The sequence below is a fragment of the Elaeis guineensis genome, chromosome 7 (genome assembly GCF_000442705.2).
Source record: "Elaeis guineensis isolate ETL-2024a chromosome 7, EG11, whole genome shotgun sequence".
Classification (NCBI taxonomy): Eukaryota; Viridiplantae; Streptophyta; class Magnoliopsida; order Arecales; family Arecaceae; genus Elaeis; species Elaeis guineensis.
Genome location: NC_025999.2, coordinates 80,543,276 through 80,562,119, shown reverse-complemented (window position 1 = coordinate 80,562,119; position 18,844 = coordinate 80,543,276). Strand labels below are relative to the sequence as shown.

General features: G+C 36.0%; 1 protein-coding gene across 1 annotated transcript; it reads left to right on the top strand.

The window, feature by feature from the left end:
• Positions 1–268: 268 nt before the first annotated feature.
• On the top strand, positions 269–3,727 carry LOC140859475 (cytochrome b561 and DOMON domain-containing protein At3g25290-like). The gene is made up of 3 exons (XM_073261385.1): positions 269–1,048; positions 2,762–3,016; positions 3,262–3,727. Exons 1-3 carry the CDS (start codon positions 440–442, stop codon positions 3,535–3,537), a joined length of 1,140 nt encoding a protein of 379 aa, XP_073117486.1. The 5' UTR covers positions 269–439; the 3' UTR covers positions 3,538–3,727.
• The last annotated feature ends 15,117 nt before the right edge of the window (positions 3,728–18,844 follow it).

Here is an 18,844-nt window from a genome sequence, read left to right as displayed (position 1 = left end):
AAGAAGACGAGCTAAGTGGGATGATGCGCAACCATCTTGGTGCTGCCATTAATTGTCCAGAATGTTGGGAGGTCTGGATTCAAATAATAATAATAATAATTAATAAATAATAAATAAATATACAACTTTCCATTACAAACCTCTAAACCGGATCCCGTTAGGACACGGCCCTAACTCACCGCCAACGTGGCATCGGAGACCGTAGCTTAACCAATAAAAACACGACTCTTTCTACTACTCTCGTTCACCAAACTGTTCGTGCGGAGCAGCAGACTCACGTTTCGCCCAAACCTCATCGCTATAACTTCCCGACCAGAGCTACCTTCCCCCGTGAAATCCTCCGCTCCGCGGAGCTTGACGACTCGCTTCTTTGTCAAACAACAAATTCCAGGCCGACATCCACAAGCCCCGAAGGAGGAGGAGGAGGAGGAGAACACCCATGGCCGGCGCCTTCGTGCTCCTCTTCGCCGCCATCGCCGCCGTTTGCTTCCTTCCGTCGCCCGCCGCCGCCCAGGGATGCAAGTCCCAGAATCTTGGATCGAATCGGGTGTTCGCGTCCTGCAGCGACCTTCCCCAGCTGTCCGCCTCCATCCACTGGACCTACGACCGCGCCGCGGGGAATCTCTCGATCGCCTTCGTGGCGCCGCCGGCGGCGGAGGGGGGTTGGGTGGCGTGGGCGATCAACCCCACGGGGACGGGCATGGTGGGGTCGCAGACGCTGGCGACGTTCCGGGGGGCGGACGGGAGGATGGTGGTGAAGACGTACGACATCAAGGGGTACGGGCCGCTGGAGGAGTCGAAGATTGCGTTCGAGACGGCGGATCTGGCGGCGGAGTACGTGGGCGGGACGATGAGGATGTTCGGGACGGTGAAGGTGGGGAAGGAGATGACGGTGGTGAATCAGGTGTGGCAGGTGGGGGAATCGGTGACTGCCGGTGTGCCGGACAAGCACGCCTTTAATCAGGACAATATGAACTCCAAGGGCACCTTGGATTTGATCTTGGGGGTCAGCTCTGGGTCTGGGGATTCTGGCACCAGGAAGAGGAACGTAAGTAATCCTCTTTATTTTTTTCTCTTTTTTTTTATTTTAAAGAAGATAAAGTGAATCTGGACTCTTTTGTTATTTTTATTGTTTTGGGATCGCAAGAATTTAATTCTTTAGGATCCTTTCCTTATATCATCCCAAAAATAATGAGCTTTTTGGGATAGGTTCATAGCCCCCAAAAGAAAAACAAACAGAAATTTAAGAGCGTAGAAAAGAAAGTCTCGCCAGCTTTTGTTGATTAACTTTAAGAAAAGACAGAGATAATATGAGACGTCTTTTGAAGGGCAAAATTATGAGGCCTAGAGATAAAATAGATAATATATTATATACTGAGCCATGAGTTTTTGGCCACAAAAGTGACGTGTCAAATAGGGACCATTCTTATAACTATGGGGCTCCTCGTGGTAAACATAAGGATGAGGACATCTTCTGGACTAAGGAGCTATGTCATAGTATAAAAGAGAGAGAATCATTAACCTCATATTGGTTGTGAGTCAAAAAAAAAACTCTAACTTATATAGAAAAGGATCATCCTTCTTATGGGAAGCTCATTTTGAAGGATAAAATCATGAGGTTTATAGATCAGAGCGGCCAAAATCTCACGTATTGAGCCATGAGCTGTTGACCGCAGCAGAGAGTATGAATAGTTAAATTAGAAATTGAGGTTGGAATTTTTTTGGGGGGGTGAAAATCAAAACACTTTAATTGAAAAAAATAAATAAAACAATCACAAAGGATGTGGAAATCCAGTTACACTCTTTTTTTTTTTTTTCTCCTTTCTTTTTTGGTAAAATTTCTATATTTTTATATGGATTTGGTGACGGTTATGTGGTGCACTTTGTTGTTTTAAAGTAGAAAATTTTGGAAATAAGAATAAGATTTGGATAGTTTTGTTATTTTATTTTATTTTCTCTCTTTAAAAAAAAAAAAAACTCCAAAGAGGTTTTATCATTACAATTAAAAGTATGTTTGATGAGAGAATATGGGAGGGTCATATATATATATATATATATATAGTTTTTGAGGATGTGATTCTTTCCTCTTTTGGTAAGGGGTTCGATGTCACTATGTTACCTTGGCAATAATTTTAAGATTTTGATAGTTTTGTTTGATTCGTTGTTTTATTTTTTTGGGTGGAGTTGTCTGTACATACATTATTAGCTGTATGCGATAGTGATTCTTCTGTTTATTTTTGATAATACATTTCAATTTTCTCCATTCTCTTCTATCTCTTTTTGATAATACGTTTCGATAGTGAATATATATATCATATTCACTCCTTTTTATTTTTTATCAGGGAAGAAAGCAACCTCAACTACTCTTAATTCTATCAAGTAGTGTCTTTAAAAAGGAAAACAAAGAATCAACGCTTACTTCACTATGTGTTGGGTAGTAATACAGTGACATGTTCTATCTAGAGATCGAATCTAACTTTCTATTGCAAAAATCCCTTTTGCGGTACACTGTTCACCTTGCAGTACAATTGTTGCCCTTGTCACTATGACTACTGATGAAATGAAATCCATCCCAACCACCCATCTGTTTTATGATTTGTTGATCTCTAAACACAAGGAATGCATGTTTTTAGCAGTCAATATCCTCACACCTAGGCCTCCAAATACAGTGAAGGGATATATGTTTCTATCAGCCAGCATCCTGCTAGCTTTTGTTGATTAACTTTTATAACTTATTTCTTTAATCATTCTCGTGCTTTAGATACATGGAATCTTGAATGCTGTGAGTTGGGGAATTTTGCTTCCAACTGGAGCAATCTTTGCAAGATATCTGAAAACATTCCAGTCAGCAGATCCTGCATGGTTTTACCTTCATGTGTCATGCCAGCTTATTGGTTACATTGTGGGGGTTGCTGGCTGGGGAACCGGTCTCAATCTGGGGAGCAAGTCTAAGGGAGTCCAGCACACCACTCATCGGAACATCGGAATCACCCTCTTCGCTCTTGGAACCCTACAGGTAACAAATATGTTACCCCATTTCCCCTAGTATATACGTGAATTTTGAAAGTATGGGCTACATTTTTCTTTTAAAAATAGATTAGGAATTATTTTATCAATAGTTAGCCTTTTATAGCCAGATTTCTCCTGCATCTCTAGGATCTCCTCTTGGTCAATAATCACTTTGATTATTTAAAAGGAATGCTTTCTGATGATATCTAGTAAACTAAGTTTTTGTTTTCTTTTTTCTTTTCTTTTTTGTAGGTTTTTGCATTGTTTTTGAGGCCCAACAAGGATCACAAGTATCGGTTCTACTGGAACATTTACCATTACTTGGTAGGATACACCGTCATTATCTTGGGTATCATCAATGTCTTCAAAGGCCTGAAAATCTTAGGTACTGATCAGAAGTGGACCACAGCATATATCATTGTGATATGCATCTTGGGTGGTATTGCCTTGTTGTTGGAAGCCATTACTTGGATGATTGTTCTGAGGAGAAAGTCCCGCAACACAAAGTCCAATTCTAATGCTATCTGATTAACCTTTTGCTGCAGCTTATTGATCAAGTTTGATCTTTAGATCCTCTTATGGAGACACGGTGTTCATCTTGAATATTTTTTTTTCTTTATTTCCACTCTTTTGCTGCCTTTTAAGTTGTTTGTATTTACTTGTCACCGAGCTTGTTAAGATATATGTTAAGATTCATATTTCCCGTTTCAGTGTCCAATTTTGTTGTTTGAAACTATTTGTTCAGATTGTTTGAGTGATACCTTACTCAATTATTTTTAATCAATACAATCCTCAGTATGGAGGTGCACTTTGATGGTCAATGTAGAATGTAGAACGATTTATCAAGTAGAGGACTTATCGAATGGAGATTCCACTGACTGATCTCATTGTTCTTTTGTTCACATGGACTCTGTTAGTGGAGTGAAACTTTAACTAAAATTTCATGCTCCACCTACAGACTAAAAGTGTGCAGAGGAGTCTTTTATCAGTCTTGGATTGTGAAATCTCATAAGATTTTTCATGCCCTTGCACTTGCCAGCATGGTCCCTTTGTTCACACCTTCCATTACACTGCCCATGAGCTTCGAAGGTTATTGGTTAAAAAAATAAAGCACTCCCTTTGGTCCCAAAGGGTTGCAAATGTGGGGAAGAAAAAGTAAGAAGAGGTCCCCAGCATCTCATCATATAGCATCAAAGTCAAAAGTCTAGAACTTTGTTTAATATTTGGGAGTATGCAGATAGAGTAGAAAATTGAAAATTACTAAAAATCATCATAGGTTGCCTCCATACATTAGCGATAAATGTAAAACATGATTATTATCATCCATTTATTGGTGCATCCAAGAAGAAACATTGAAGACACAACAATAAGCTTTACCAACAGCTACACATGTATATCATCAGTTACATAATTACTTTGTATAATTTGTTAATCATTGAAGATTTTTATTAAGAAATGAGCATGTTTTGAATAGTTTGTTTATACCATGACATTAAATAGTATGGTGAATGATGATACTAAGTAGAGAATGGAGTTCTCTGAACACAGATTATATTGGTTGTATGGAGAAATGCTAATGAGTGGGCGATCGAGGAAATAAAGAAAAGAAGACACTGCTTTATTATTTGTGCACTAATACGTGAGAAAACGTCCCCGTCCTAGTAGCTGCGGTCTCTTGCAGTTGGTGCAATATTTCCTATAGATGATGGTGACTTCGATCAACAAAAGAAGGCACGTTGCATGGCTAGTGGGAGATGGAGAATCTTGAAAACTTGGTGGGTCTCGCAGGTTTTGACAATAGAATAAAGACTAGTCTTCTGTTTTAATTAAAGGTCAATACGCTCACATTGTTATCATGGTCAGAATCAGCAACATTTATACCATCATCATCCTTGTTATATCATCGTCTCCATTTGATTATTCTAGTGGAATTTTGGTGTGTGATTGTGACTTCTTGCCTGTGACCCAGAAAATAGTATTGTTTAATAATTTTTTTTAATGACATAAAGTTCTCTCCTATCCATTTAATAGGTAACATGAAGATATCTATTTTATATTTCAAAAATCACTATTTGGCTTACATATCCTTCAAATCACCCTCTTTGCTTAATGGTGCTTGTTGTAGCCAAAAACTCATAGTTCGGTATGTGAGATATTGTCCGCTATAATTCAAGGATCTCAGTTTTATCCTTCAAAAGGTGCCTCACGATTTTATCCTTCAAAAGACACCTCACATAAAAAAAATTATCTTTTCCTATATAAGTCAGAGTTCTCCTCGACTCACAATTAATATGGAATTAATGATGTATTTTTTTATACACCACAACATAGGCCCCTAGTCAAGAAAAAGTCTGTATATGGACGGAAGGTGTCCTCCTTATTTTTCACCATAGCCCTCCTATAAAGGAAAAGTTTGTGCATGGAAGAGAGATGCTCTCTTCCTTATTTTTACCACAAACTAGTATACAGGTAGAAAGAGTCCCACAGTTATAGGGGTGGTCCCTAGACCTGAGCATGGGCCGGATAACCTCTCCGACCCGATAGTCCCGACAGATGATTTGAGTGGGCTTGGACATGGAGAATTTATATGAGGCCCAGCCATGCTCGAGGCCCAAGGGGGCAGCTTACTTTTATGGTTGAGCTTGGAAATATATGCACATAATTAGCGGGCCTAGTCCCCTACCTACACTATAAGAAAATATTTTTTTACCAATGACTATTAGCGATGGCAAAATTACTGTCGCTAATAACAATTTTTATCGATGGCGAATGACGACTAACAAATTTACCGTCGCAAAAAAAAAAATTTAGCTATGGCAGTTTTGACTTTTAGCGACGGCAAGTTGCATCTCTAATAAGAAATAATTTTATTTTTTTTAATTTAGTTATAGAATTATTAGCGATAGAGTTATCTTATTAGCAACCACATTTTGCCATCACTAATAACCAAGTAATTTTACCTTTTTAATATGGTTCTATGATTATTAGCGATGAGACGGTATTTTACCAATCTTTAATAATCAAATAATTTTATTTTTTTAATTTATTTCTAGAATTATTAGTGATGGATTTACTTTATTAGCGATGGCAAATCTAATAATCCTAAATTTTTCTCCCAGATTCTTCCCAACCCTGTAGACTTATTAGCAACAGCTTAAATACTTATTAGTGACAGCAAAACTATCGCTATAAATTTAAATTTTAAAAATATCTATTAGCGACGACTTTAGCAACGAAAGCTACCCGTCGCTAATAGTTTGCCCTAAAACCCCCGAGTCCCCGACTGCCTCCCCGCTTCCCCCCACCTCTGGTCCTCCTTCTCCCCCGCCGTGCCGTTGGAGCTCCCGACCTCCTCCCCCTAGCCCCCGCACCACCATCCCTGCCTCCGATCCGGCATCCCCTCGCTAGATCGTGTGTTCCCGAGCCCTCCTCTCGTCAGATCGCCCTCCACCTCCCTTCTTTCCCCTCGTCTCCGATCCCCTTTCTCCCCCACCACACCGCTGAAGCCCTTGACGTCCTCCCCCCAGCTCCCGCGCCGTCGTTCCTGCCTCCGATCCAGTGTCATCTCATGACCAAATCGCATATTTTCGAGCCCTCCGTTTGTTGGATCGCCCTCCTCTTTCAAATGGGGGCTCTCGCCATCTTCCTCTTCATCGGACTGCCCCTCTCCTTACCAAACGGGCCCCCAACCACCTCCTCCTTTTTCCTCCGTCCCTCCCCTTGTCGGACTGAACCCGTGGCTGCCTCCCCTTCTCCCCCCGCCCCTCCCCCCTTCGGACGCCCAGCCATTAGAGTGCCGCACCGCCAACCCACTACCGGACCAGCACCACTGTCAGAGCTACCAGGTGATTTTTAGTGACGGTGACGGCGATGGCTTCGTCGCTGTCACCATAACCCGTTCCCATCTTTTTAAATTTTTAATATTTAAAACTATATTTATCTGATTAATTTTAAATTAATAATATTTAAATTTAAATATTAATAATATTTAAATTAATAATATTATTAATTTAAATATTATTAATATTAATTTAAATAATATTATTAATAATATTATTAATAATATTATTTAAATTAATATTATTCTCGAAAGGTGGAACTACTTTGGGAAGCTCTCCGACGAGAGTAGCCCTACTGCCTTCGACGATAGGAGTTCGAGATCGGGCCACAGTCAGATCGATTTTAGCCTACTCATCTACTTCGGTGGTGGCTAGAGCAGCTCGACGATTGGACTCTAGGCCCTAAGCCCAGTCTGAAGTTCAAAAAATTTTTTTGAACTGGACTCAAGGAGGGGTGTGGCCTGGTAGTGGACAGAATGGTTAAAAGTTCTCAGCAGGACAGGGACACAGACAAAATGGTAGACATGGTTATGGATACGGTTGGTCCTGAATTTGATTGAAATATGAAGGACGATCCAAAAGCTGACGGTAGCGATTTCTATCGTATGCTGAAAGATGCTAATGAACCACTATGAACGGAATATGAAATACATACTATATTATTAGCTGTATCGGAGTTGTTGAACTTGAAGGTCAAGTTTAATATGACGGTTAATTGTTATGATAGGATGGTAGCAATAATAAAGAAGATGTTACCAAAGGATGAGAAGCTTGTTGGAAGCTTCTATGCTTCAAAAAAAATGATGAAAGAGTTAGGCATGGGATATGAGAAGATAGATATATGCCGTAATGATTGAATGCTTTTCTACAAGGAGGACCAACTGAAGCTAAGAAGGGGGCGAATCCATATCTAGGAAGCTAAGACATTAGGTTACAGGCCAACAAAGTACATGACATGTTATAATGACTGTAATGTAAATGGTTTTAAATTTCACGTGCGGCAATATGGATATCATAAGAGTACAATGAGCAGCAGTGTGTGTATAAAGGGCAGTTGATGGGCAGAGGCAGAGAGTGACTACTATGAAATCCTTGAAGAAATGATCAAGTTGCCATATCTTTGAGGTAATAGTGTCATTCTGTTTAAGTACCGATGGTTTGATACCGACAATTTTATGAAGGTTGATCTACAGCACAAGCTTATTGAAATCAAATATGGATCAAAAGTATATGTCAATGATCCTTTTGTGCTAGTCGAGCAAGCTGTTCAAGTGTATTATACTTCATTTCTATCAAGAGAGAGAGGAAGAAAAGAATGGTAGGCTATATACAAAATTAAATCTCGAACCGTTCATTACGTACTTGAAGAAGAAGAAGAAGAGCCCCATTTACCAGAATGCTTTCAAAAGGATGAAACATCATGAGTTCATCAGTCTTTTATAGATGTAGAATTGGATCTCTAGATTTTCTCCTATATAATGGCCAACATGAGGAGGTAGATAATTCTGAGTTTGTTTTAAAGGACAATCCTATCTAAGAAGGAGAAGAAGAGGAAGAAGATGAAGAAGTGGAAGAAGAGAAAGAATCAAACAAAGAATCCAAAGGGTACCAAATATCTGAAGGGGCTGATGAGTAGTGCTCCCCGCTTGCGATGAACTTTCCCACCTCTGACTCATTTTAAATTCTTGTCTTATATTGCCACCCATTTGAAGGATACCAAACATCCAAAAGGTACTAAGAAGCTAGACCCACAAACCGATGTCGATCTTCCATCAGAGAGATCAGACTCTACATAATATCGAGCACGAAAAGCAACCAGATATGCATAATATGCTAGGGGAACTATCCAAGAAAAGATGTTATGTAAGATTATTAGTTAGCACCTGTAATGTATCAGCAGAAAAATGATTCTCATCCAGCAATACATGATAATGTATTGGTCTACTGGTACAAAATTAAGATATTATAATATATAGTTAAATAAATATGATACATAATTATTTTATTCTGATACACAATTAGTCCAATATGATATATAGTTATTTTTATTTTCAGAAATTATAAATCATGTCTTTCTGAGGCCGAAGCTGTCGCAGCCGAGGAGAGAGCTCTGAAGGAGAGCTCTCATACCGCTAGCTCATATGCTTCTGCGCCACACGTACCACGAGGTAAACTTTAATATTTTAGATATTCTTCTTTATATTATTTTATCATTTATTATCTAATATAACATTCTTTATGATGATTTGATACTCTTAGATTCAGACGACATGGGGTCACTAGTGACCCCACAGTCACACGGAGTCATGCCCGGCTCTCAGAGTCAGAGGTGTGGTAGAGGATCCGCCTGACTCGCGGCACCTCTGACTCGATCGAAGGATAGAGAGTTCGTCCACGTTCAGAGCTGCACGTAAGTACTATATATCTTCACTGAATATATTTAAATTTTAGCCATTTTAGAGTCTAACATTTATTATTCAAAATAAATTTTGTAGTATATTTATAAAGCCTAGGGTGCCTCGTGTGATTACTGACATCATTCGATGATTGATGTCGGGGTCAATGAATGAGTTCTCCAGTTGGCCATCAGGGGTTCGTGATGCAACCTGGGAGATGTTCCTGATAAGTCAAAGGTATTTAATTTTTAAATTCACAGTAAGTTTGTATTTTATTTATTAATACACGGTTGCTTCTACTTGCAAAGATACTATCGATTCGAGACTCCTCAAGATAAGGAGGCTGGCTGTCGGACCTTCGAGGAAGTGGCCATGCGAAGATTTTGGGATAAGCTGTACAGTCTTCGGCAGTTTACCATAGAGCACTCTAGTTTCGAGTCATCATCGGATTGAAAGTCTTACATAGATCGCTGGATGCGGATGGACATATGGGAGGCTCTCCATGACCAATGGAGTATTGAGTACTCTGGTAGGTGGCAGAGAGCACGACAGAATTGGTCTGTCCAGCAGCATCTGATCAAGCATGCTGATGGCTCTGTTGGCACGCATGTTGTGGCCAGTAGATTGATAAAAATTTTATACTTAAATTAATTTCATATTGAATTAATTATATATATTTTTTAATTAATTTAATTGTATTATTTATTTAGATATAGTAGCTGGGTCATGCACTAGGGCAACTACAGATATGGGAGGCCACACACCAGTCTAGGAGGACTGGTGATTACTTAGATCCTCGATCTCGATAGATCGCGGTAACAACTTAAAATATTATTTATTAAGTTTTTGTATATACTGATATATATGGACTAATGAATTTCTAAACTGTATAGGCAGATTATACGGAGTATCTCGTATTGCGGCACGGTGAGGGCCCATCCTCTCAGCCCCTTTTTGACTTCGAGAGATAGCTCAAGACCACTGGAGGGGTGAGTAGGAGTCGGATCATAGGATTCGGTCATAGCTTCGACCCTCCACCAGCTCGAGGATTTTTATCGATGTCCTTCTCTTTGGGCTCAATGATCCAAACGTGGGCTGATGCATATGTAGAGGAGGTCGTGTAGAGGCTTTGAAGCCAGCGACCTTAGAGCTTCAGAGACGCCGTCTATGATATGATTGTTGAGATTCTTCGGGATCCGCATCTGCGCGATCAGCTGGGCTCATTGTCACAACCATCATAGTAGGTAAGTCTATTAATAATTTTTTTATTTATTTTAATTTTTTATATTTAGAAGCTTCACATATTTAAGCTTGAGTCCAGAAAGAAGATATAAGGGATAAAAATTTAATCTAACCATCCAAACAATGGGCCGGGGTTGTTTATAACTCCGTATCATCGAATGAAATGTGTAAGAATAGTCTATTTGAGAATTGGAGTAGTATATCAAAATATATATTTTCGTATCAACATATATGCTTTTGTATCAAAACTTATTAATAATATTTTATTTTTTTTTATTACAGGATGCTATGATATCCGGCTCTCATCCACCAGCTACTGGAGAGGACGTAAAGGAGTAGAAGGAGAATGAGGAGGACGACAAGAAGGATCATACATTATTTTTTTTTTTTGATATGTATGCAAATTTGATACTTGTAAAGCAATATCTATATATAAAATTATATAATTTATATTTTAATATAATATAATTAATTTTATATTTATGATTATGTTATATAATTGCTATCTTATTTGTAACATGTTTTAAAAAATATTGTTACTTATTACTGTGATTAAAGTAAATTTTAAAATATTTAATTATAAATTTTTTTAAAAATTAAAAATTATCAGTGACGGCATTAGTGGCGCAACTACCGTCGTTAATAGTTTTATAAATTTTAATTAAAAAAATAAAAAAACTATTAGCGATGACAATAGCGACGAAATCGCCATCCCTAATAGTTTTTTAACAGTTTAATTAAGAAAAAAATTAAAATAATTAGTGACGGAACTTTGTCGCTAATACCATCGCTAATTACCTTTATTAGCAACGACAGATTTGCCATCGCTAATAATAGTAATTAGCGATAAAATTATTTCCATCGAATTTTTAGCGATGGTAAATTGATCATTAATAATGGCTAATTCTAATAGCCATTTTTCTTATAGTGCTAGCATGTCATTGTTGCAGCCAAAAACTAATAGCTTGGCACATAAAGTATTGTGCGCTGTGACCCATAGGCTTCATGATTTTATCCTTTAAAAAATACTGCATGTGGAAAGGATGATTCCTTATTATATAAACTAGAGCCCTCTTTGATTCACAATCAATATGAAATTAATAATGTTCTTTTTTCTATACCACAACAGTGCGTTTCAATAATTTTGGCTGATAATTTTTTTTGTTTATGACTGACAATATTAATGACATCATTTTAAGTATAAAATTGATTTAACACCCTTTTACGTCAACATTTCTATTTTTTCAATACATATAGCTATTTACAGTACAAATTGGATGTTATATTTTCCGAAGAGTACTAGACAAAAGAGAAGCAATATGATTTCATAGTGAAAATGATGAATTGAGGGGTATGATATGCAAAATTGCAGATAAAAAGAAAAAGTTATTGCTTTTTTTATTAAGAAGTTGGTCGGTTTAATGCAATTGAGGGGTTGTGATGTGCATGAACAAAAAATTAAGCTTCTACTGGACACATATTTTCATGTGGATCCAAGGGCTTGTGCTGCATCGAATTTTACCAAATAAATTCTAGAAGAAATATAACATTAAAAATCATCATAATAGTTACTTAAATATATCTGGTTATTTTTTAAAAGAAAATGAAATATGAATTTTAGTTTAAAAAAAGAAGAAAAATGTACATCGGAATTGGCCAACTACTACTGCTTTCTCCAACTCCATCGAAGCGGCCGAGCTACGTGGTAGCATCACCAAAGAGGAGCCACCTAAATCATGAGAAATTTGTCGGTAGGACACCTCTTAAATTAGGCCGCACCAGGCCAACCATCTGATTTCTTTACAGGCCCAGATCCAGTGCACCAATTAGGATGTGCCCGTCACCACCCAAATGACTTTGACAAGCCCCAACTAGTCCCTTGGGCTGGCCAATTTTCATCACAACCATTGCATTTGTTAGTAGGAAGTACTGGCTTTGGTGCATAGTTCATTGCATTCTTTGCTAGATAATTTGAAGAATAAATAAGAAGCTCTAGAATGAGCAAAGCATGATTTTGTTGAAGGGGGTACTTAGCAACAATAACTTTAATATCGTTTTTATAATGAATTATCCAAAGCCAGGTTTAGTTCTTCATGAATCTTGAATGCTACCAACATTTTACTCTCCGAAAATATTTTAATGTTGTTTTCGCTGTAAAGAAATATTTTTCTGCACCCATTTCGGTTTCGCATGATTATTTTAATGTAAAGAAAATATTGTTTCTATTGTGTTTGGTAGAAGTTTTAATTGTTAGGTTGGTTTTGGGTTATTAAGTCTGTTAGAAAAGGATTAAGCTATGAATAGGTTAGGCTTGGGTCGAGCATTATTTGGGCAAACTCCAAAATTCTTCTCCAAATTCAATAACATTGGACTCGTCCTATCAACCCACTTCAAATATTCGGGTTCAGGTACTTTGTTTGTTTTATGAAAAAAATTAAGGTCTTTTTACCCAAAATAAAGCTCTTGTGCCGAAGAATTATCCCATGGTTCAGGTATATGATGCGTTGCCCAATAGCCGGAGACCATCTTGCCAAGTGGTCATTGCTATTTGTACTATGCCCATTTCTGTTTATTTAGTTATTTATAATATTTCTAAACTTTATTGTTATAAGGTATTGACAAATATTATTAACTTATACATATTCCTATATCTATATACAACTTTTCTTAAAGTCTCTCGAAAAATCGATAATTCATGGTCATTTTTATTTACATTGCAATGAAAAATGATGGTGGTATTTAGTATGAAAACTTATTATTTTTTATATTATATATTTATTTTAATTTATTTTAATATTTTTAATATGAATTTGATTAAACTAATGATCTAGATCATTGGCAAGATTGGTCTCTTTCAAATCTAATAACAATATGTTACACAAGGATAATGATATGGATATTGAATTTTTTTATGATCCTCAGATTTTCATTATTGAATTCCGCTCCAAATCTAATTTGTATTATAATATTAACCAATTCATATTCATTTTTCAATAAAAAGATATATCCTGATCTTTTAGCTATAGGAAGAAAAAAGATCTCTACAATTTTTTCCCTTCTGGCTGATTTGAAGAGTTTAGATGATACAAAGCTATACTTAATATGGGACTCACAATTAATGTGGAACTAATGATATCCTCCCATTTATACTACAATAGAATAAAAATTGTTTGATAGGATCATGCCTTTTAGACAACTACCCACCATATATTTATTTATTCATTTATCTCAGTGTAAGACATAAATAAATATTCTTACTTGGATATAACAATATGAGTAAATTACAAAAATTTGATAAAATTTATATTTATTATATTTATATTTGATAATTTATAAAATTTATATTTACATTAAGTTAAATTAACAATGTTAGTAAAATTATTTCCTCTTATGAAAAGTCAAAATTATCTTTGAACACTAAACAGGAAGAAGGATATACATATTTTCTTATGTTCTATGCTAGATATTATGTTATTTAAAATTATTTTTATTATTTTTAAAATTTTTCTGATATGGCATCTGGGTTCTATTTAAGATTAACAATTTGACTAATATTCTATCAAGTTATGGATCAAAATATTCAATAAAAACAAATTTTAGAGCCTGTTTACATGGTTGGATCCAAAATCACATAAGATCCGCATGTTGGACCAATACAACCAAAAAAAATATTGAATTATAGACTAAGCTAGACCTATATTTACAACTATCTAAGATTTTCTTTTATGTGGGTTGGCTGGTCTGATTTCGTATAAAAAAAAAATAATTAGCTGAGACCATTTTTTTTTCTGTGAGATTCAGATCAATCCACTCAAAAGATAGTTCTGGATATTTATAAAGATCAACCTATCCCTAACTTATAATTCAATACTTTTAATGATTAGATTACAAATTTCTTTGAATTTTGAATCCAACCATCAAAATTGGCCCACGGAGGTATAAGATTTTTTAAACTATTAGATATAAATATAATTTATCTTCAATCTTAAATTTTTTTTATAATTTATTTAAAAATTTATTTATTTATTTATTTATTTATTTATTTATTTATAAGCAATAACGCTCTACCATGGATCCCACATGCAAGGAGGATTTGAAGCCTGCTTAATCATTGGTACCATTGGACCCCCAGACAACAAAGCTTCATTTAATACTCGCAGGTCCATCAGACAAAATTCAAAATTTGAATCAGACTGGACTCCCCGATTGCGCCTGCTCAAAATGTCAGACCTTTTCCATTACACGAGAGGACCATAAATGTCCATCGGTCCATGCCATTCTGTTGCCCCTGGAATCATCATTGGGACTAATGCTCCTTTTTAGATTACCACTTTCAAATATATAAATTGTTTAATATCATGTGTCATATAGTTAACATCATATCATGCTTCCATGAAACATTTATGGACAATCACAAAACTAGTTTTTATAAATAAATAAATCCTTTTTCTTTGCCAAATACCACCAAGTGCTTCTGACCAATGGAGCCAATAGGAAATATTTGAACCTCCTCAGCTCTGTAAAGTGGTCCATATTTTAATAGGTTTAATTTTTTTTAATTTTTTCCTCTAAGTGTTTTAGGCTCCTGATCCTGGAAGTTTTATTTAGATAATATATTTTTTGAAGTAAATATTAAGCCCAGATACATGGGAATGCAGAACTCATAACCTTTCCTCCCTCGATTAACTAGCCAGCTAGTTAACTAGTAGATCTCTTACCCTGTGGGTGGTGAAATAGTCCATTTGAATACTAAACTAATTTACATTATCAATGAATTACAGTATAAATGACATCTTAATGATATCATTACATCATATTAAATGGTCTTATGTTTCCAAAAAAAGATATTATTGTATTCACTTTTTAAAAGTAGTGTTCCAAAATTATCAATCCAACTCAAACCGAAAGGGAAAGAAAGTAGAGAAGAAAGAGAAGAATAGACTGACTTGAAGCTCTTTTGGTGTTCAAGCATCTGAAAAATTGCCAGCTTGCAAATTGGGAAGATTCAAAGTGAGCATAATATGGAACAAACATATAGCTTGATATATGTCTATTCTTGGCACTGTATGGGGTTCATTTTTCAATAAAATCTATGACAAGAGGACTCAAAAGTCTAACATATCTAATGGAAGATTACCAAAGATCAAAATATTATGATGGTTGCTCAAACCATGCCTCTAAATATATGTTTCAAGATCAATTAATGAGTTGGGAGCATACTTTGGGACCTTTCAATCAAGGAGCACTGGATCTGCTATGGATTCCTTAGGCTACTTTGGGAAGGTATAGGTAGAATTTTTAAGTAAGATCCTCTGCATCCAAAGCTTGTTTACGGGGCAAAATCCCTAAAAGATATAACTTTTTATATGGTACTCATTTTTCTTTTCTTTTTTTTTTTGAAATTAGATAATCTTTTGAGATCTATCATAACCCTATTGGGTTTCAAACAACCTTGATTTGAGATAGTTTGAGGTTTCAAAATGATAAGGCAAACTTGATTTGCCATTTTTAGTAAACATTATATGATCAATATGTTGACTGAAATCCTATAGCTTGGCCTCGATTGTAGCAGCATTTATTTTGTTATCAGTTAGCTAAAGTTAAGGCCTTGATCGTAGCAGCACTTATTGGTAATTAGTTAGCTAAAGTTAAAATCTTGATCATAGCAGCACTTATCAGTAATCAGTTAGTTAAAGTTAAGGCTAAAATGTTATATATTTAGCTTATCATTAGGCTGTAAAATATCTGTTAATATGTGTATAAATAGCTAACAAAGGCTGTAATGTAGCAGCAGAAAATACAATCATATTTTTTTAGATTTTTTTTTTTTTGTCTCTGAATATTTTCATGATATCAGAGCCACCATCTATTTCCTTTGGTTATACAAGTTCTTCGGCCAAGCACATACTGAGTTAGATATCAGATCTGTTTTCGATCTTCTTGATCTGGTACATACTCCGTCACCTCCATCATAAGGTCTAGCTTTTATATTCACTTTTCTGATTCAATTTGATATTTTTTCATCAATTTCATCATGTCAACCGAGCAACATGAGATTCTTTTAGTCAGATTTGATGGAAAGAACTACTCTCTTTGGGAATTTCAACTACGCATCTTCGTTGAAGAAAAAAGGCTTCTAGGTATTCTTTGATGGCTCTAAAGAGGAGCCAAATGATGACAATGAGAAGGCCAAATGAAAAACTGAGAATGCTCGGGTTATGTCCTGGCTTCTCAATTCAGTCACAAAAGATATTGCTTTGGGGTTACGCCCTTTCAAACTTGCTTTCGAAATGTGGAAGCACCAATTGAAGATGTATACACAATATAATCATACTCGTGAGTTTGAATTAGAGCGTGAGATTTTTGAATATCAACAGGATGATAAGGACATTCGGTCCTTTTATTCCAGTCTGAATGCTTTATGGTCAGAACAAGATATGTATTTGAGCTTTACAGTGTCTGCTTCTGCAATTCCAAAAATCATGAGAGAGCGCAAGAAGACAAGAATTGTCCAATTTCTTATGAAACTTCGTCCTGAATTTGAAAATATTCGGACGAATATATTCAATAGAGAAACAACTCCAGAACTGGATGCTATCTTTTATGATCTCCTTCGAGAAGAAACTCGACTCCACACACACGCATCTCTTATGGCTTCTCATACCTTTGCAGCAGCTATGATAGCTTCTCCTGCTTACTCCAAATCTGGTATGTCCAGTCTTAGTCATATTCAGCATTATGAGTGCAAGAAGTTTGGGTATGTTGTGGCACATTGCAAAAAGAAAAACTACTATAAATATTGCAAAAAAGAAAGGCCATGTTGTTACTGAATGTCGTAAGAGATCAAGAACCACACAACAGACTCATCGAGCATATCAAACTATTAAAAATACCTTTTGCTACCCATGCTGCCAAATCTCAAATGCTTCCTTCAATTGATCCAACGGCTATCCAGCATATGATCCAAGAGTCTGTGGCTGCTACTCTTTCGGGTGCTATTTCTAGTGCTCTTGCTGCTGCCAGCTTTTCAGGTATAAAATTGAATTCTTCTGTATGACATATTGATTCAGAAGCTTCTAACCATATGACTGATGATCTTCATAATTTTTCTTCTTTTACATCCCATAAGAAATCCAATAATTCAATCAGCAACTTGTTGAGCAAAATTGTCTTGTTTTTTTTCTAACCATGGTTGTTTTGTTTATAATTTACAGATGGAGAAAGTGATCACCAGGAGACATAAATGCAGAAGATTGTTTCTACTATGCTTTAATGAGGCACCAAGTCATACTTATTTTCTTTCTGCATTTGTATCTGATATTGAGACAACCGATAAAATTTGGTTTTTATGGCATTGTCAACTGGGTCACCCACATGTGGAATGCTTAGAGCATGTATTCAAGTATTTTATGCCAACTAATAAACAACTTTCTTCTTTACCTATTGAGTTTTCCTGTGAGAGTTGTGCTAAATCCAAAATCCATAAGCTTCTTTTTTTCTCAAGTACATCCAATTATTCTTCACCATTTGATTTAGTACATAGTGATGTTTGGGAACCATCTCCAATTAATTCTCATATGGGGGATCGATACTTCATCCTATTTATTGATCATGCCACTCGATTTACTTGGATTTATTTTCTACATCATAGATCTGAGGTTTCGCAAATAATAAAATCTTTTATCACTCTGATCGAGATACAATTTCAAACTAAAATTAAAATAATTCAATCGAACTCGAGAGGAGAATATATGAAACAAGATTTGTCTAATTTTTTTAATGATAGAGGAATAATTCACCAACATTCATGTCCCGATACTCCAGAGAAACTGAAATTATGGAAAAAAAAAATAGGCATATTATTGAGATAGCACTTGCCCTTCTTCTTGAGTCTGGTGTTCCTCAAGCTTTTCGGGTTGAAGTCACCCAAACTAGAGTTTATTCAATCAATAGGCAGCCTACACTGATTTTGAATAATGATTCTCCATTCTTTTGTCTCTACCATAAAATTTCAAATTATTTTCATCTACGTGTCTTTGGATGTATTTAATTTGTCCACCTACCCCTTCACGAGCAAAAAAAATGGTCAGCCAAATCAGGCAAGTGTGTGTTCATTGGTTATGGTCAGAATCAAAAAAGTTACGTCTGTTATGATCCTGAAAATCATCGATTGAGGGTTTCTAGGCATATCATTTTTTTTGAACACATTTATTATTATAAAACAGTAAAACATCTTGACCAAACACCAATTTCTATTATACCAAACTTTTCAGATATCAATTGTTCAATAGGTTTTGACTTAGGCACTCATCAAAGTATAGCATCAACCCCACTTATATCCTCTGGCAGCACACCTTG

Bases quoted from the DNA above. Each gene is read 5' to 3' on its own strand.
- LOC140859475 (XM_073261385.1), top strand. From the start codon at position 440: ATGGCCGGCGCCTTCGTGCTCCTCTTCGCCGCCATCGCCGCCGTTTGC. The intron at 1,049-2,761 runs GTAAGTAATCCT...CTCGTGCTTTAG, and splicing joins CTGGCACCAGGAAGAGGAAC to ATACATGGAATCTTGAATGC. The intron at 3,017-3,261 runs GTAACAAATATG...TCTTTTTTGTAG, and splicing joins TCGCTCTTGGAACCCTACAG to GTTTTTGCATTGTTTTTGAG.